The 21,444-nt window shown below is 28.5% G+C and overlaps 1 protein-coding gene across 1 annotated transcript in view; it reads right to left on the bottom strand.

Moving 5' to 3' along the window:
* The window catches only part of tei (irregular chiasm C-roughest protein teiresias), a 470,430-nt gene that overhangs the window by 188,041 nt on the left and 260,945 nt on the right, over positions 1-21,444 (bottom strand). The window contains exon 4 of the mRNA XM_075311309.1: positions 19,006-20,633. Within this exon, the coding sequence (XP_075167424.1) occupies positions 19,006-20,633 (1,628 nt within the window). The remainder of the gene's footprint in view (positions 1-19,005; positions 20,634-21,444) is intronic.

Raw genomic sequence — 21,444 nt, 5'->3', positions numbered from 1 at the left:
TAATACTTAAAACACACCTATTATTAAGCCCTCTTTATAGTCTACTATTCTACTATTCTTATATGCTTTTTGCTTGTTTGTGGTGTGAAAATTTCACCAAATCGTTTTATATTCTCAATATCCTTTAAATATTTTTTTTTCTCTTCAAAATTTATTTTCTCCAACAGCTTTGTGAACTTAATCTTTTTTGTGTTCTTTGCTTTTAGTACATGACATAAAACTACTTTCTTTTTAAACCATATCATAAAAGCGTTACTCAACAACAGCTGCATCGATTCCATATAACCATGAGGCAATTGTTATCCTGCTTGAATCAGCAAATCGAATAAGAGAGAGAGAGAGAGATAGAGCGAGGAAATCATATAGAATGGAGGAAACTACTTTGTAACGAACGAAAGCTAGAGATTTTATTGGCAATTCTCGTATAGGGTTTTCCCTTTTTCACTTGGTCGTAGTTCACTTATGCTTTTATGAGGGCTACATAAAAAATAGCGAATATTGGACCATGTATGGTTTTTATTGGATATATATGGATTTTGCGTTTCTTATGGTTCCAGATTAGAACTTACAATTGGTGTTGAAATTTAAACGCGAAAAACAGTTGAAAAAAGGACTAAAATATATCTCTGAGTAGTTAATGCGGCCTATGTGTTTTGTGATAATAAATGAGGATCTTTTCCGATTTATAAAACAACTGTTTAAGATTCGATCTGGCCAAAATTCTAGTTGACTATTTGCAGTTCCCTACATATTATTTTTCTTTTACAAAATTATCGAGGACAGAATGTATTCATAAATTACGAATTCTACTAAAGGAAGTCTTCGATATTTTTGGTGGGAAAAGAAATTTTTGTTGTCGTAAAGAAACGCTGTAAAAATTCACTCTCACGATTAGAAATGTTTTGACTCTCACAAAATGCCGTGACTCACGAGAAAAACAGTGACTTACGGATAATTTTATGAGTAATTTACCTAAGGGACCTGACTGAAAACATGAGCATGATTAAAATCGGGAGCTTCATTAAACTCTTAATCACACGCTTCATGATAGTGACTCTGCGGTATTTTGCCCGATTAATGGCGAAGAGTAGATCTAATGTTGTAAACAATAAAATGATATGTCACTGAAATAAATCTGTAAGCTGTGAAACGAGTGGTTTCCAAATAATAGCAACCTGCAAGTGGTTTTCAATCACGTTTGCCACTCGAACAAAAATAATATACAAAAATTTATAGAAAAATTTAACAAAGAAAAATCTTATTTTGCAGTTTTTGATCGAATGGTTGTGATTATTAGAAAAAATTTTTTTTTCGAAAAAAGTTTTATTATTTTTTTATTATTTTATATCTCTCCTAATAACGCCAATTTAGTTGGGTGCATAAATATTGTAAATTTGCCGCAGCTTTAAATAATTTAGCTTCCAGCAACAAGAGAATGTTACTACTTCTACAAAAAAGGGAGTAAAAGAGAGACTTCGGTAGTAACTAAATCGAAAATTAAAATTTTAAAGAGCCAAAATTTTATTGTGATAGCAAATTTTGACAATTTTTTTTTTCTATAGAATATTTTGTCAAAATTTTATTTCTAGAGAAAATTTTGTCATAATTTTATTACTATAGAAACTTTTGTTAAAATTTTATTTCTATAGAAAATTTTGTCAAAATTTTATTTCTGCAGAAAATTGTGTCAACATTTAATTTCTATAAGAAACTTTGCCAACATTTTATTTTTATAGAAATTTTTTCCTAAATTCTATTTCTATAGAAAATTTTTTCTAAATTGTTTTTCTGTAGAAAATTTTGTCAACATTTTATTCCTATGGGAAACTTTTGTCCTAATTTTATTATTATAGAAAATTTTGCCAAAATTTTATTTCTATAGAATTTTTTTTTTCAAAATTTTATTTCTATTGAAAATTTTGTCAAAATTTTATTATGTAGAAATTTTTGTCAAAATATTATTTCTATACACAATTTTGTCAAAATTTTATTTCTATAGAAATTTTTGTCAAAATATTATTTCTATATACAATTTTGTCAAAATTTTATTTCTATATACAATTTTGTCAAAATTTTTATTTCTATAGAGAATTTCGTAAAAATTTTATTTTGTCCTAATTTTATTATTATAGAAAATTTTGCCAAAATTTTATTTCTATAGAGGATTTTGTTCAGGTTTTATATATTTTTATATTTATATTTTCAATTTCAATTTCAATTTTTAACATCATCTTTATTTACAGTGAATTTCAATTCATATGTACAGGGTAACGAGATTTTATGGATTTATATTACAGCGAATAAACATAGAAAAGTGTATTTAATATATTGTTATATTTTTTATTTATTCTTCTATAACAATAAAATTTTCCAAAATGTTATTTTTATAGAACATTTTGCCAAAAATTTATTTTTATAGAAATTCTTGCCAAAAATTTATTTTTATAGAAAATTTTGCCAAAAATTATTTTTAAGAAATTTAACCAAAAATATATCTCTATAGATAATTTAGCTAAAATTTTATTTCTATAGAAAATTTTTCCAAAATTTTATTTATATAGAAAATTTTGCCAAAATATTTTTTCTATAGAGAATATTGCCAAAAATTTTATTTTTATTGAGAATTTAGTCAATATTTAATTTCTATAGAAAATTTTGTTAAAATTTTATTTCTATTGAAAAGTTTGCCAATATTTTGTTTTTAAAGAAAATTTTTTCAAAATTTTATTTCTGTAGAAAAATTTGTTAAAATTTTATTTCTATTGAAAAGTTTGCCAAAATTTTGTTTTTAACGAAAATTTTTTCAAAATTTGGTCAAAATTTTATTTCTATAGAAAATTTTGTCAAAATTTTATTTCTATAGAAAATTTGTCAAAATTTTATTTCTATTGAAAATTTTGTCAAAATTTAATTTCTATAGAAATTTTTGTCAAAATATTATTTCTATAGACAATTTTGTCAAAATATTATTTGTATAGACTATTTTGTCAAAATTTTATTTATATAGGGAATTTCGTTAAAATTTTATTTCTATAGGAAACGTTTGTCCTAATTTTATTATTATAGAAAATTTTGCCAAAATTTTATTTCTATAGAGCATGTTATTCAGGTTTTATTTCTACATAAAATATTGTCCTAATTTTATTATTATAGAAAATTTTGCCAAAATTTTATTTCTATAGAGGATTTTGTTCATGTTTTATTTCGACATAAAATTTTGTCATAATTTTATTACTATAGAAAATTTTTCCAAATTTTTACTCTCTATAGAAAGTTTTGCCCAAATTTTATTTCGATAGAAAATTTTGCCTAAATTTGATTTCTCTAGCAACTTTTGCCATAATTTTATTTCTATAGATAATTTTGTTAAAATTCTATTTCTGCAGAAAATTTTTTAAATATTTTATTTCTATAAAGAATTTTGTAAAAATTCTATTTCTATAGAGAATTTTGTCAACATTTTGTTTCAATAAAAAATGTTGCCCAAATTTTATTTTTATAGGAAACTTTTCTCCTAATTTTATTAGAATAGAAAATTTTGCCAAAATTTTATTTCTATAGAGGATTTTGTTCAGGTTTTATTTCGACATAAAATTTTGTGATAATTTTATTACTATAGAAAATTTTGCCAAAAATTAATTTTTATAGAAAATTTTGCCAAAAATTATTTCTATAGAAGTTTAGCCAAAAATTTATTTCTATGGATAATTTAGCCAAAATTTTATTTCTATAGAAACTTTTGCCAAAATATTTTTTCTATAGAGAACATTGCCTAAAATTTTATTTTTATTGAGAATTTTGTCTACATTTTATTTCTATAGAAATATTTGTTAAAGTTTTATTTCTATTGAAAAGTTTGCCAAAATTTTGTTTTTAAAGGAAATTTTTTCAAAATTTTATTTCTATAGAAAATTTAGTCAAAATTGTATTTCTATAGAAAATTTTGTCAAAATTTTATTTCTATAGAAAATTGTGTCATAATTTTATTTCTATAGAACATTATGTCAAAATTTTATTTCTATAGAAAATTTTGTTAAAATTTTATTTATATACAAAAATTTATTTCTGTAGAGAATTTCGTTAAAATTTATATCTATAGATAATTTAGCCAAAATTTTATTTCTATAGAAAATTTTTCCCAAATTTTTATTTCTATAGAAAATTTTGCCAAAATTTTATTTCTATAGAGAACATTGCCAAAAATTTAATTTTTATTGAGAATTTTGTGTACGTTTTATTTCTATAGAATTTTTTTTTTTTTTAATTTTATTCCTATTGAAAAGTTTGCCAAAATTTTGTTTTTAAAGGAAATTTTGTCAAAATTTTATTACTATAGAAAATTTTGTCAAAATTTTATATCTATAGAACATTTTGTCAAGATTTTATTTATATACAAAATTTTGTCAAAATTTTATTATTGTAGAAACATTTGTCAACATTTTATTTCTATAGATAATTTAGCCAAACATTTTTTTCCAAATTTTATTTCTATAGAAAATTTTGTCAAAATTTTATTATTATAGAAAAATTTGTCAACATTTTATTTCTACATAAAATTTTGTCCTTATTTTATTATTATAGAAAATTTTGCCAACATTTTATTTTTATAGAGGATTTTGTTCTGGTTTTATTTCGACATAAAATTTTGTCATAATTTTATTACTATAGAAAATTTTTCAAAAATGTTACTCTCTATAGAAAGTTTTGCCAAAATTTTATTTCTATAGAAAATTTTGCCTAAATTTGATTTGATTTTATTTCTATAGATAATTTTGTCAAAATTCTATTTCTTCAGAAAAATTTGTTATAATTTTAATTCTATAGAAAATTGTGTCAAAATTGTATTTCTATGGAGAATTTTGTCAAAATTTTATTTCTATGGAGAATTTTGTCGAAATTTTATTTCTGCAGAATATTGTGTTAAATTTTTATATATGCAGAATATTTTGCTAAAATTTTAATTCTAATTAATTTTTGTTAAAAATTTTTTTTCTGTTGAAAAATTTTTCAAACTTTTATTTCGATTTGAAAATTTTGAAATGTGGCAAACGTGTTCGCAATATAAATCAGCCAAATCAGTGTTATACTTTCTTTACTAACTTTGTCATTCTGTTTATAACACATGTGTATATTAGTCTCAAACCCCATAAAGTGTGTATATTCTGGGTTGTGGTGAAATTCTGAGTTGATCATACGATATCCGTCCGTCCGTCTGTTTAAATTATGCTAACTTTCGAAGGAAACAACATGAAAATTGACACAAGTAGATATTATTCATGTAGATTGCATGGTTTTTGCAAATGGGTCACACGGGACCACTTCTAGGTACAGCCCCCATATACACCGACACCCAAATTTATTTGGCGAATCCTCTTGCAGGAGCAAATTTCGTTTGATCCAGTTGTAATTTGGTACATGATGTTAGTAAGGAGCTTCTAGCTACATACACGCAAAAAAATAATTCTTTCCTCCCAAACGAAATTTTAGACAAACAAAGTTCGTTTCTCATATGCTTTTCGCTGTAAGGAAGTGTATTTGGAAGAAAAGTATATACTTTTTGTGATAAACGTTTATTCTTTTCCAGGATGTAAAAACAATTTCATAAAGTCAAACTCAAAAAAAAAGAAAAACATTGTTTTCTTGCTAATTGCATTTTCCCCTCACATCTTTCTCACATCCACGAGGTTTTTTTAGTTCTTAACACTTTTTCCTGTAATACCAACAATGTAGAAGAAATTATACGATTTTATAAATTTTTAAATATTTTTTTACCTTTCGCCTGGACGGAGAATCGAACCGCGGACCATGCACTTTGTAAGCCAACACACTAACCACTGAGCTATGTACCTGTTATGGTCATCAATGGATAAATATCCATATAAGTTATATTTATATAGCATAGCTTGCGGTGCCCACGAACCGAATAAACAAAGTTTATTTAACAGAAACAAACATTTAGTTTGGCAGCGTGGAGCGGTGGTTGCTACGTCCGACTTGCATGCCAAGGGTCGTGGGTTCGATCCCTGCTTCGACCAAAGTTTTTTTTAACATATATTCCAGATATGTCGGAAGATTCCGAAAAAATGTTCAACATTACATTGTAGTATATTAAATTTTGAACTGTAAAATGTGTCTTATTAAAGACCTAAAGTCAGAAAAGAACAGTGTTTGATATAAACGAAATGGACTGTGTTGTTGTTTCAAAAATAACTTTTTTTATTGAAAAAATAAAAATTTTGTAACAAACGAATTTTTTTGGTGATAAAAGTTTAAAATTTTCGAAGCAATTCAAAAAACTCTAACAAAAACAAGTATATACAGCAGTAAGTTCGGCCGGGCCGAATCTTAAATACCCACCACCATGAATGAAATATTAGGGTTTCGTTTGAAATTTCAGGAGGGTTTGAGAACAGATCAAGCAGAGCTGTTCAACCAGAAGATAAAGCAAAAGATTTTTACCTATGAGGACTATATCAGATTCTGGATTTATAAGAACCATTTTTGTTTGATTTTTAGACGAATCATTAACATCTCTTGTAAGTGTGCAAGAAAATTATAAAATAACGTCTTGATTTGAAATCTTAAATCTGTAGATTTTCACCCGAAAAGTAAAATCTGGAAATTTTACATTGAGTTTCAAGCAATTTTCATGATCAGTGCGCCTTCTACACCCTCAAGAAGTGAAGTCGGTCTATATGGAGGCATTACCAAATGGACCGATAAAAACTTAAACCGATACACGTTTTTGTAAGCTTAAAATACCAGAATATTTCCAATTTCAGGCAAATCAGATAAAAACTACGGTTTCTAGAATCCCAAGGAGTTAAATCGGGAGATCGTTCTTATGGGGGCTATACTAAAATATGGACCGATACTCACCGTTTTCGGCACACCTCTTTATGACCCGAAAATACCTCTAGATTTCCAATTTCAGGCAAATAGGATAAAAACTTCGGATTCTAGAAGCCCAAGAAGTAAAAACGGGAAATCGGTCTGTATGGGGGCTATACCAAAATATGGACCGATACTCACCAGTGTGGTCCTAAAATACCTCTAGATTTCCAATTTCAGACAAATTGGATAAAAACTACGGTTTCTATAAGCCCAAGACCCCAAATCGGGAGATCGGTCTATATGTAGCTATACCAAAATATGGACCGATACTCACAATTTTTGGCACACGTATTTGTGGTCCTACAATACCTCTAGATTTCCAATTTCAGGTAAATTGAATAAAAACTGCGGTTTCTATAAGCCCAAGACCCCAAATCGGGAGGTCGTTTTATATGGGGACCATACCAAAACATGGACCGATACTCACAAGTTTTGGCACACATATTTGTTGTCCTACAATACCTCTAGATTTCCAATTTCAGGTAAATTGAATAAAAACTGCGGTTTCTATAAGCCCAAGAAGTAAAATCGGGAGATCGGTCTATATGGGGGCTATACCAAAATATGGACCGATACTCACAATTTTTGGCACACCTCTTTATGGTCATAAATTACCTCTAGATTTCAAATTTCAGGCATATTGGATTAAAACTGCGATTTCTATAAGCCCAAGACCCCAAATCGGGAGGTCGGTTTATATGGGGACTATATCAAAACCTGGACCGATATAGCCCATCTTCGAACTTGACCTGCCTGCAGACAAAAGACGAGTTTGTGCAAAATTTCAGCACGATTGCTTCATTATTGAAGACTGTAGCGTGATTACAACAGACAGACAGACAGACGGACAGACGGACATCGTTATATCGTCTTAGAATTTCTCCCTGATCAAGAATATATATACTTTATATAGTCGGAAATCGATATTTCGATGTGTTACAAACGGAATGACAAACTTATTATACCCCCGTCACCATTCTATGGTGGTGGGTATAAAAAAACGTTTTCGGTACACGTTTTCCAAACGTTTTTTTCTCTGCGTGTAGGTTTATATCAGTCCATAATTATTTATAACCCCCACATAAATCGATTCCCAAGACTTGAAATGAAGAGTCTACTTTCAGAGCAAGGTTGGTCTATAGCCTCTAACAACTCTGCAAAACATGGTCCGTATCGGTTCATATTTTTATATAGCCTTAATGTAAACCGACCTCCATATTTGGTTTGTATGTTAGAGCCTCTTGGAGAAGAAAAATTCATCCGATCCGGTTGAAATTTGGTACGTGGTGTTAGTCTATGGGATCTAACAACCGTGCAAAAATTAACATAGTCCATATCGGTTCATAATTATATATAGCTACCATATAACCAATATGCCGATTAGATTTGTGGAGCTTCCTGGAGATTTAAATTGTATCCGATCTGGTTGAAATTTTTTACGAGATTTAGTAGATTTTTCAAATGAGGAATTACATTTTTTATTTATGTATTATTTGCAAATTAATTGTATACACTTCCATATTTTTTCACAATAATTTTTAAATTATTATTATATTGTGGTCCCTATTTATTTTCTTTGGTATCATCATTGGTTTTTTGTTTCTTCATAAAACAAAAGTATAAATTGCACTTTGCGTGTATAAAAGTAAATAGCAAAAAAAATTAATGTATATACAGTTGACATAATCTGAATATACATCCACTCAAGAAGATATTTGTCGACTTTGCCTGTTGTATTATGCAAATGGGATAATCGTTATTATTTGATAGTTTCTAAAGTCTGGTGAACAAGAGAAGTGGGAGTTGAAAGGACATTGTGACCACTCGGAAAAATATGGAAATGAATAATGAGAAACAAAGCGAAGGATAGTTAAGTAAGAAAAAGGAAATCAAGAAAAAGTCGCTTGTTAGTTCCTTTAAGGCAAAAAGTAACCCAGAGCTACTGCATCATAACCAAGCACCAACTCAAGGGTTTACAAAAAAAAATTATATTCCAGAGTGGATTATATGACATTTGCAATTTATTGTTTAAAACATCTAGATTCCTTGCTAAGCTGATGTTTTATATCAGGCTACTGTTTCTGTTTACTCTCTTTCTTGTTAATATCACTTATGTTGAATAAATTTTCATTTTGTTTTAACAATCTTAGTATCTAAGCTCGTTTCTGTCTTTTGTGATTTTCCTGCACCTTAGATATTATCCTAGAAAATTGTTTTGTTAAATCTCAGTGATTGTCATATCCCCTAGATTGAAATTTCAAGCGTTATTTTTTTTGTTGTGTTGATGACATTTTATACATGATGCTTGTCTTTGCTTGGGAAATTGCTAACGGCAAAATAAATTAGCCTCTTGATAATTTCACCAGTTCATAAGCAATGTTGTCATCGTTTTCATTTTTATCCTTGGCTGGGATTTTTTCCTTTCATTTTCTCATTACTCCAAGTCATATGTAGTTAATGTCATAGGTAATGTATGTACTGGGACCTATACCACATATATTGGATATAATGGAAAGTGTTTTGTTTTGCTATAGAACTACAGCATAGAGGATCCAGTAAAGAGTAAACAGATTATAGAAATCTCAGTGGATGGTTTACTCGTTTAAAGGAAATTGAAGTAAGATAAGCCAATGCGAATCAAGGATATACAGGAGAATGTTTTTTTTTTTTTTTTTGCCATGTTTTATGTAACATTTCTGGACCTAGGCTTGCATGCAGTACATTCCCCTGAAAGTAGTAGCTCACAATGGTATTACTTGTATTGTCAGCGTCCATAGAATTTCATAAAAATGTTATGGTCCTTTAAGCATGATCGTGATGGCTATTTGGATGGCTTTACTTATGATACCCATCACAATAGTACAGCATCAAAATGATGGACACAGTTCTAATAAAGTAAATATTTATTTATTTATTTATTTATTTAATCAACCAACGCCCTTCTGGACAACATGTTGATAGAAATTCAATCAAATATATTCTGGGTTGGGGTAAAGCCTGAGTAAATATAACTATGTTTGTCCGTCCATCCGTTGAGCCGTCTGTCCGTCCGTTGGTTGCAATCACGCTAACATCCGAACGGAACAAGGTAACCACTTTAAAGTTGGCACAAGTACCCAGTAATAAAAGCGTCGCAAAAAAAGTAATGAAAATGTTCTTTTTGGATCCGGAAGTGTTGCAAAATTGACGCAGAAGCGATGAATTTAACATGGGCTTGTCATAGGACGGAAGTCCTCCATTTCAACAGCCGTTGCACTGAATTAGCATCACTTCTTTAGGTGTGATCCGAATTCAATGTTTTGGATGTAGATAAAAAAAATTCGTTGATATTTTGTCAAATAAATAATTTTTTATAATTTTTAATAGATTCTAACGCTTGACGGAAACGTTTGACTTCAAATATCTTCAAAAATTCTCAATTTTTTCAGCCTGGATTTAGCATTTTTTCGACAAAATTTAAATGATTTGTATCATTTTATGAATTCTTACTCTGTTTTTAACCTATTTGAAACAAAAAAAGTTCAAATTACCCATTAAAAGTATGAAAAAACCATGTTATAAGAAATTGAATTAAAAGAACTTCCTAGGTAGTTAAAATAAAGAACATCAGTGGAAGTCCATCTTCTGGAAGTGCTTTTAAAGTTGTGCCTTTGGAAGAACTTCCAAATTTTTTTGCTTGGTATTTTATATTAATGTAGGTGGCATGGTTGTCTTTCATATTTTAAGACTGGTTGTCTTTCATATTTTAAGACCATAGAAAAGCGCTTTATTTTTTTTCCAAATATTCCCTACTGAAATCTATAAATTATTTCATGCTTTTGAACCAATTGTCTAAGCGCTATTGTCACACTGATTAAGGCATCTCAAAAATATGCTTTCTGAACGCATCAAGCGCTTCTTCAGGTGTCGAAAAACGTTGACTTCATGGTGCCAAGTCAGGACTATACGGCAGATAAAATCAATGTTTTAAGTGTTCAAAAATGCAGTTATTTGAACACTAGAATATGTTTTTGAAACATAGATATAAAGTTCTCAATTGACATAAAATTTTTACAAAATTTTCTATAGACATTACATTTTAAAAATTATTTTTTATAGAAATGTTTATAAAATTTTCTGTAGAAATAAAATCTTGACAAAAATTTCTATAGAAAAAAATTTTGACAAAATTTTATATAGAAATAAAATTTTGACAACACTTTCTATAGAAATTAAATTTTGACAACATTTTCTATAAAAATAAAATTTTAACAAAATTGTCTATATAAATAAAATTTTTACAAAATTTCCTATAAAAAAAATGTCGACAAAATTTTCTAAATAAATTTTGGCAAAATTTTTTATAGAAATAAGATTTTGACTTACTTTTCTATAGAAATATACTTTTGATAAAATCTTCTATGGAAATAAAATTTTGATAAAATTTTTCTATAGAAATAAAACTGTGACAAAATTTTCTGCGGAACTAAAATTTAGAAAAACTTTTTCATAAGAAATAAAATTTTGACAAAATTTTCTATGAAAATAAAATTTTGACAACATTTTCTATGAAAATAAAATTTTGATAAAATTTTCTATAGAAGTAAACTTTTGAAAAAAATTTCTATGGAAATAAAATTTTCTATGGAAATAAAATTTCCATAGAAATTTTAGAAATAAAATGTTGACAAATTTTCTATAGAAATACAATTTTGACAAAATTTTTTATAGAAATTTTTTTGACAAAATTTTCTATAGAAATAAAATTTAGACAAGATCTTCTATAGAAATAAAATCTTGACAAAACTTTCTATAGAAATAAAATTTTGACAAAATTTTTTATAGAAGTAAAATTTTGAATAAATTTCTACAGAAATAAAATTTTGCAAAAATTTTCTAAAAAAATAAAATTTTGATAAAATTTTCTCTAGAAATAAAATTTTATAAAATTTTCTATAGAAATAAAATTTTGACAAAATTTTTTACAGAAATAAAATTTTGACAACATTTTCTACAGAAATAAAATTTCGACAACATTTTCTATAGAAGCAAAATTTTTAAAAATTTTTTGATAGAAATAAAACTTTTACAAAGTTGTTTATAGAAATAAAGTTTTGATAACATTTTCTATAGAAATAAAATTTTGACACAATTTTCTGTAGAAATAGAATTTTGACAAAATTTTCTTTACAAATAACACCTAGACAAAATTTTCTATAGAAATAAAATTTTGATAAAATTTTCTATAGAGATAAAATGTTGACAAAATTTTCTATAGAGACAAAATGTTGACAAAATTTTCTACAGAAATAAAATTTAGACAAGATCTTCTATAGAAATAAAATTTTTATAAAATTTTCTCTAGAAATAAAATATTTACAAAATTTTCTATAGAAGTAAAATTTTGACAAAAATTTCTACATAAATAAAATTTTGACAAAATTTTCTACAAAGTGTACTAGAAATAAAATTTTGATAAAATTTTATATAGAAATAAAATTTTGACAACATTTTCTAAGAAGTAAAATTTTTAAAAATTTTTTGATAGAAATAAAACTTTTACAAAGTTGTCTATAGAAATAAAGTTTTGATAACATTTTCTATAGAAATAAAATTTTGACACAATTTTCTGTAGAAATAGAATTTTGACAAAATTTTCTTTACAAATAACATCTAAACAAAATTTTCTATAGAAATAAAATTTTGATAAAATTTTCTATAGAGATAAAATGTTGACAAAATTTTCTATAGAGACAAAATTTTGACAAAATTTTCTACAGAAATAAAATTTAGACAAGATCTTCTCTAGAAATAAAATTTTTATAAAATTTTCTCTAGAAATAAAATTTTTACAAAATTTTCTATAGAGATAAAACTTTGCAAAGTGTACTAGAAATAAAACTTTGACAAGTTGTCTATAGAAATAAAATTTTGACAAATTTTTCTTTAGAAATAACATTTTAACAAAATTGTCTGTAGAAATAGAATTTTGACAAAATTTTCTATGGAAATAAAAATTTTAAATAATTTTCTATAGAAAAAAAATTTAACAAATTTTTCTATAGAAATAAAATTTTCTATCGAAATAAAATTTTGACAAAATTTTCTATAGAAATAAAATTTTGACAACATTTTCTATAGAAGTAAAATTTTTAAAAAATTTTTTATACAAATAAAACTTTGACAAGTTGTCTATAGAAATAAAATTTTGACAAATTTTTCTTTAGAAATAACATTTTGACAAAATTGTCTGTAGAAATAGAATTTTGACAAAATTTTCTATGGAAATAAAAATTTTAAATAATTTTCTATAGAAAAAAAATTAAACAAATTTTTCTATAGAAATAAAATTTTCTATCGAAATAAAATTTTGACAAAATTTTCTATAGAAATAAAATTTTGACAAGATTTTCTATAGAAATAAAATTTTAACAAAATTTTCTATAGAAATAAAATTTTAACAAAATTTTCTATAAATTTAATATTTTTAATTCTCGTATTAGGCTATACTATCAAAGTCCATTTTGAGTGAGTTCTCTCTTTTTTCCTTAAAACATTTACCATTAAAGTTAAATTTATATATCCAAAAAATATTCCCTAATAGGAATGATCATAATATAAGATATTTTAAATACTGAAATATACTTCTAAACCAAATTATAAAGTAACGGCCTGTCACTATACCTAACCTAACATTTATAGTTAAGCGATATCGAATTTGGAAATTCTCCATACATATCCTTGTAACCTTTCAAAACATTCTTCAATTTTCTAGTTTTCCTGCATACACATTCATCTATTCTTTGCGAATTCACTGGGACAAAATTCTTTAATTTTATTAAAAATGTTGAATTTGTACCATTTACCAAATTTAATTTAAGTCACACAGTAATAAGATCAGAATAAAAGTTTTTTCCAACATCATTGCTAGCCCTTTTGCTCTGAAATAGGACAATAGCATATAAAGTCCTTGGTTGCAAGTTTACTGGTGTTTCATACCAAAAAAACAAAAAACATTTTGTCGCCTAACCTTTTAGCTACTCTTACTGGTCCTCGTTGACTGTGTTAGTAGTAGTGTGCCAGTCTGGGTTATCAAACTTTCCAACACAAATATACAGCAAAAGTTTTTTTTGGGTGCTGGTGGTAGAGGGGCGAGAGCGAGGATCAGAACAAAAGTTATTGAGTTGTAATTGCACATTTTGTCATTTGGTTTTGTTGTAATTGTTGTTGTTGCTATTTTTTTAATGTTTTTGTTCATGTCTTTAATATAACATTGAGCTGTATAGTTATGCAATTTGTCTAGAATTCAGTTTATCCCTCTCTCGTTTAGCCCCTCTTAAAGGCAGGAGTAATATCAAGTTTTCTGTTAGGCCAAGAGCGTTGGTTTGAAAACTGGCTCGGAAAGTTTCGTTTTTGTTTTTTTTTTTTGTTGGCTTTTATGCACGTGCTACAAATGCAATTAGTAGTAAAAAGAAGTTTACAACCAATTTTTGAGAGTACATCCTGAAGAAACTTCCTCCTCGATTCCGTTTCCGGTTTGTGTGTTTGTACTATGCTGCTCTAAGGTTTCCTCCTTGTTTTTTTGCTGTTGTTATTATTTTAGTGTTTTAACAACTTTAAGCACGACTGATGTTAAAGGTTATTTGTTAAGTAAGAACGAACATGAAGTAATAAAATCTGCTTTTACAATTCAGTTAGAATTATCCCAAAACTCTTGTTTGTTTGCTCTTAGGATTCTTGTAAAGGCATTCACCACAGAAGATATGACTTCTTGAGACATGGCTTAATGTCTAAGAGGGCTGATTTTAAAGTCATTCTACCATGACCCACTAGATACATTTTACCACAAACTACTAAGAATCGAAAAGTATTTGGCCTGCTGAAGTTAGTGATGGCCATGCGGATCACGTTACAGAAAAACTAAAATATTTTTATCAAAAGTTTATTTTTTTTATTGGTGACATGGTATTTGATTTGTGTATTAATAAGGTGGAAAAAAAATGACAGATAGCATGGAAGTTCAGTGATCCTTGTTAGTTGTTATGATAACATGATCCAATTGAAGGTATTACTAAGCTAGCCTGGGTATCGTATTCTGAAAGTGGGGTAATGGGTTTACCTTAGAAATTAGAAACAAACTTCATAACTAAACTTCAGCCGAATTTTAGGCAATTTTTTTTTCAAGTTACTCCTATGAATGCGAGAATGGATAACTTACAACTTACTATCGTAAAGCTAGACATTTTTGAGGTTATACGTACTTAGAACGTTTTGACAAAAAAAAAAAAAAAAAAAAAACAAACAAGTATATACGGCCGTAAGTTCGGCCAGGCCGAAGCTTATGTACCCTCCACCATGGATTGCGTAGAAACTTCTACTGAAGACTGTCATCCACAAACGAATTACTTGGGTCGCGATAACACTTGCCTATGGCAAGGTATCTTAAAACTTCTTAACACCGTGTTATATACCACATACTCCATACGTGGTATATATTAAACAAAAATGGCCGATTAAATACATATATGATTAAGTTTAAAGTTTCTATAGAAATAACATTTTGACAAAATAAAATTTTGACAACATTTTCTATAGAAGTAGAATTTGAAAAAAATTTTCTATAGAAATAAACTTTGGATAAAATTTTCTATAGAAATAAAATTCTGACAAAATTTTCTATAGAAATAACATTTTGACAAAATTTTCTATAGATATAAAATTTTCAAAAAATGTTCTATAGAAATAACATTTTGACAAAATTTTCTATAGAAATGAAATTTTGACAAAATTTTCTATAGAAATAAAATTTTGACAATGTTTTCTATAAAAATAAAATTTTGGTAGATTATTTTTGGCTCGAGTGGCAACCATGAATATGAACCGATAAGGACCAATTTTTGTGTGATTGGGGATCGCCTATATATAACTATAGACCGATATGGACCAACTTTGGCATGGTTATTAGCGGCCTTATACTAACACCACGTTGCAAATTTCAACCGGATCGGATGAATTTTACTCCTCTAAGAGGCTCCGGAGATCAAATCTGGGGATCGATTTATATGGGGACTATATATAATTATGGACCGATGTGGACCAATTCTTGCGTGTTTGTTGGAGACCACATTCTAACACCACCTTCCAAATTTCAACCGGATCGGATGGATTTTGCTCCTCCAAGAGGCTCCGGAGGACAAATATGGGGATCGATTAATATGGGGACTATATATAATTATGGACCGATATGGACCAATTCTTGCATGGTTGCTAGAGACCATATACTAACACCACGGACCAAATTTCAATCGGATCGGATGACTTTTGCTCCTCTAAGAGGCTCCGGAGGTCAAATCTGGGGATCGGTTTATATGGGGGCTATATATAATTATGGACCGATGTGGACCAATTTTTGCATGGTCATTAGAGAACATATACCAACACCATGTACCACATTTCAGCCGGATCGGATGAAATTTGCTTCTCTTAGAAGCTCCGCAAGCCAAATCGGGGGATCGGTTTATATGGGGGCTACATGTAATTATAGACCGGTGTGGACCAATTTTTGTATGGTCATTAGAGAACATATACCAATACCATGTACCAAATTTCAGCCGGATCGGATGAAATTTTCGTTTCTTAGAGGCTCCGCAAGCCAAATCAGGGGATCGGTTTATATGGGGGCTATATATAATTATGGACCGATGTGGACCAATTTTTGCATGGTCATTAGAGAACATATACCAATACCATGTACCAAATTTCAGCCGGATCGGATGAAATTTTCGTTTCTTAGAGGCTCCGCAAGCCAAATCAGGGGATCGGTTTATATGGGGGCTATATATAATTATGGACCGATGTGGACCAATTTTTGCATGGTCATTAGAGACCATATACTAACACCATGTACCAAATTTCAGCCCGATCGGATGAAATTTGGTTCTCTTAGAGGCTCCGCAAGCCAAATCGGGGGATCGGTTGAATTGGGAACACATGTAATTATGGACCGATATGGACCAATTTTTGCATGGTTGTTAGAGACCATATACTAACACCATGTACCAAATTTCATCCGGATCGGATGAAATTTGCTTCTCTTAGAGTGATCGCAAGCCAAATTTGGGGGTCCGTTTATATGGGGGCTATACGTAAAAGTGGACCGATATGGCCCATTTGCAATACCATCCGACCTGCATCAATAGCAACTACTTGTGCATAGTTTCAAGTCGATAGCTTGTTTCGTTCGGAAGTTAGCGTGATTTCAACAGACGGACGGACGGACGGACGGACATGCTCAGATCGACTCAGAATTTCACCACGACCCAGAATATATATACTTTATGGGGTCTTAGAGCAATATTTCGATGTGTTACAAACGGAATGACAAAGTTAATATACCCCCATCCTATGGTGGAGGGTATAAAAACAAAAATGGAATTGAGACTTTAGACATGGATTAAATGAACAAGAGTGCATCGACTAATTTAATTCAATTTTAGTGATAAAGTCACGCTAACGACCAGTGTTTTCGATTTTGTCAAAATTTTATTTCTATAAAAATTTTTGTCAAAATTTTATTTCTATAGAAATTTTTGTCAAAATTTTATTCCCATAGAAAATTTTGTCAAAATTTTATTTCTATAGAAAATTTTTTCAAAATTTTATATCTATAGAAAATTTTATCAAAATTTTATTTCTATAGAAAATTTTGTCAAAATTTTATTTCTATAGAAAATTTTGTCAAAATTTTATTTCTATAGAAAATTTTGTCAAAGTTTTATACCTATTGAAAATTTTGTCAAAGTTTTATACCTATTGAAAATTTTGTCAAAATTTTATTCCCATAGTAAATTTTGTCAAAATTTTATTTCTATAGAAAATTTTTTCAAAATTTTATACCTTTAGAAAATTTTGTAATTTTTTTTTCTATATAACATTTTGTCAATACTTCATTAAAAAAAAATAAACAACAACAATGATTAAAAAAAAACCAACAATAACAAAACAAATATTTTATTTCTATAGAAAATTTTGTCAAAATTTTATTTCTATAGAGATTTTGTCAAAAATTTATTTCTATAGAGAATTTTGTCAGAGATAAATATATATAGAGAGTTTGTTAAAATTGTATTTCTAAAGAGAGTTTTTCTCAACATTGTATTTCTATGGAAATTTTGTGAAAATTGTAGTTTTATAGAAAATTTTGTGAAAATGTAATTTTTATAGAAAATTTTGTAAAAATTTTATTTCTCTAGAAAATTTTGTCAAAATTTTACTTCTTTAGGAAATTTTGTCAAATTTAATTTCTATAGAAAATTTTGTCAAAATTTAATTTCTATAGAAAATTTTGTCAAAAAGTTATTTCTATCGAAAAATTTCTCAAAACTTTATTTCTGTAGAAAGTTTTGGCAAAATTTTATTTCTATAGAAAAATTTCTCAAAACTTTATTTTTATAGAAAATTTGTCAAAATTTTATTTCTATAGAAAGTTGTGTCAAAAATTTATTTCTTTAGAAAATTTTGGAAAAATTTTATTTCTATAGAGAATTTTGTGAGAATTGTATTTCTATATATAGAAAATTTAATTACCTCTTAGTTGTAGAGGAAGATTTTGCAAAATCTACCAAAACATCAAGGATTCTTCCAGTCTACCAAACAGTAAAAATCAAAAATTTGTCGTAGAATTCTACCAACTGTGGCAAACATTTGTTCTAATTATTTTATGCTGACGGATCTCTTCTCTAAGCCGAAAGGAAAAGGTATTGACCACAATGAAAAAAAAAAAATAGCTTTTGTATTAAAACAGTACTTTTTCGAAGATGGTTAGTACAATTTCAAGAATGCTATTTATCATATCTGGCTCAAGGTTATGCAATCTCGTTTTTATAACCAGACGAGACCGAGTACTTAACGAGCCTTTTTAATTCTTGCAATGAAATATATTTAAAACAAATAGCTTTTACATTTTTATGTCATCTCATAAAATGTATTGTATAGGGTGGCAAAATAACAATATTTTTTAATTAATAGAAAAATTTATTTTTGGATGCTTTCAACATTTTTGTCATTCACTCCTATCGCCACTTCAAATTCAAGTTTTCTTACAAGTCTGAGATCATCATCAACCTTACTCACCTGCCCATTTTTGTACCACATACTGGTAGCTATATCCAAATCAACTTCACACATTAAACGTATTTCGGAATGTTGTTCAGCATATACTACTGACATTTCTTCAGCATCGTAAGGATTTGGTAATATAGGACGCAAGGGTAACATTCGGGGTTCCTCATCGTGGGAATAATCATCACTTTTATCATCGGGACCTCCAATGACACCCATTTGGGCATATTCATGTTGACGTTCGGCAGCACCTTCATATTCTTCGACTTCATCAATAATGACCATGGCTTCTTTGGGTGTATTTAAGACCTCCACGGGTACACGAACATTCGAATGAGAACGTTTTATTTTCTGAGGAGCTGGAGAGGCTACCACACTCTCATGTGTGGGTGCCAACGAAGAACTGGAGGTTGAATAAGCCAGGATCGGATCTTTGACCAGAGTTTGATTTAAATAGAAATCCTGAGGAGGTTCTAATGTCTCAGATCTAGAGGTTTCTTCTATATCTCCGCTAGTGGTCGTGGTCGAAGAAGTTTTCTCTTCAGCCACTGTTGTCTCTTTATCATCACCATGATCCTCTATACTCTGTCTACTCTCCGATTCTTCAGTTTCTCTTCGAGCACGTATATTATGCTTAATTTCATCCATTTCATTTTCATGGGCATATTTAAAGCTTTCATGTTGATGCGACGATGAAGACGAGGAGGATTTCCCAGGTTGTTTGTGTCTGCTTTCCCTATGTGTCTTGACTTCTTTGTGTTGCAGCTTATGGGCCACATGTATTCTTTGGTGCTCTTTTTTAGTTAAAGCTTTTAAGCTTAATTTGGCAGGAGTTTTATTTGAATTTGAATGAGCGTTACGCTCATTCTTTAAAGGCATTTGGGATGGCTGTTTGTAAACATTTCTCGTCGTAGAAGACGAGGACACAGTGGAAGAAGGTGAAGAAAAAGCTGAAGTATGTAGATCGCTCTCATCATAGTCCTGGTTTAGTGAAGCCTTAGATGCGGACGAGGATAGGGAGGAGGCAATAGCTGAGAAATATCTTTCATCATTTGTCTCATAATGATGTTGATTTGAAGATGTTCTAGTCTTAGAATTAGGGCTATGGTATGGGGTAGGTCTTTTGGAGCTTGTAGATGCCCTTTGATCTTTTCTGTTCTTGTTCGTTTGGCTTTTGCAATTTTTGGCACATATTTCATCGCTATTTACAAGATCCTCTAACACGTCATCAATTTCTCCAAGTGATTGTTGATTCAACAATTTTTGTTGCTGTCTCTGTAGTTGCTGCTGATGATAGAAAGCCTTATGAAGCTTTATTTGCTTAAGCTTAGTGTCATCTTGTATGTGGGACTTGTTGTTCTCCTTCAATTTCTCTTTGCGTTCTTGACTCTCTACATCCTCTTCTTCGCTGTCTAAATACTGATCCTCTTGCAAATGTTGTTGATTCGTATGCCTCCGTAAATTGTACTCTTCGTTGACTTTTGTATGCTTTCGATTCCATAGAGTCGATGTATCTGTCGATGTTGAGGTTATCGATGCGGATGTACCTTCTTCTTCTCCTAAATCTTTGGCAATGACGGCGGGTCTGTGTTGTTGGTGGAGTTGTGGTTTGATATTTTGTTGTTGTGTATAAGAAATACCTGTGAGGAAAGAAAAAGAGAGATCATATATTAAAAAGAGACTGAGAGGGATAGTGACGAGATACATATGCAATTATAAGAGAGTTTAGCTTAAAATTTAAAATGTGCTGAAATACAAGAGCACATCAATTCTGAAGAGAGTTTATTCTGTGTTATGTTTTTTTGTGGTATTTCTCTTGAAGGTATCAAGCGTCTTAAACTATAGGGAGGGAAATAAAAACAAGTATAAAAGGCCGTAGAAAAAAAATTTTGCCAAAATTTTCTAGAAAAATAAAATTTTGACAAAATTTTCTACAGAGATAAAATTTGGCAAAATTTTATATAGATATAAAATTTTGACAAAATAGAGATAAATTTTTATAAGAAAATTTTCTATAGAGGGAAAATTTTGACAACATTTTCTATAGAGATAAAATTTTGACAAAATTTTATAGAGATATAAAATGTTGACAAAATTTTCTATAGCGATGAAATTTTGATAAAACTTTCTATACATATCAAATTTTGACAAAATTTTCTATTGAGATCAAATTTTGAAAAAGTTTTCTATTGAGATAAAATTTGACAAAATTTTTTATAGGAACAAAATTTTGACAAAATTTTCTATAGAGATAAAATGTAGACAAAATTTTCTATGAAGATAAAATTTTGACAAAATTTTCTATAGAGATAAAATTATGACAAAATTTTCTATAGAGATAAAATTTTGACAAAATTTTCTATAGAAATAAAATTTATACAAAATTTTCTATAGAAACAAAATTTCGACAAAATTTTTTATAGAAAACAAATTTTGACAAAATGTTTTATA

This window comes from Haematobia irritans, chromosome 5, assembly GCF_050003625.1.
Source record: "Haematobia irritans isolate KBUSLIRL chromosome 5, ASM5000362v1, whole genome shotgun sequence".
NCBI classification, from domain to species: domain Eukaryota; kingdom Metazoa; phylum Arthropoda; class Insecta; order Diptera; family Muscidae; genus Haematobia; species Haematobia irritans.
The sequence above is the reverse complement of the archived record's forward strand: the minus strand, read 5'-3'. Positions and strand labels throughout refer to the sequence as shown.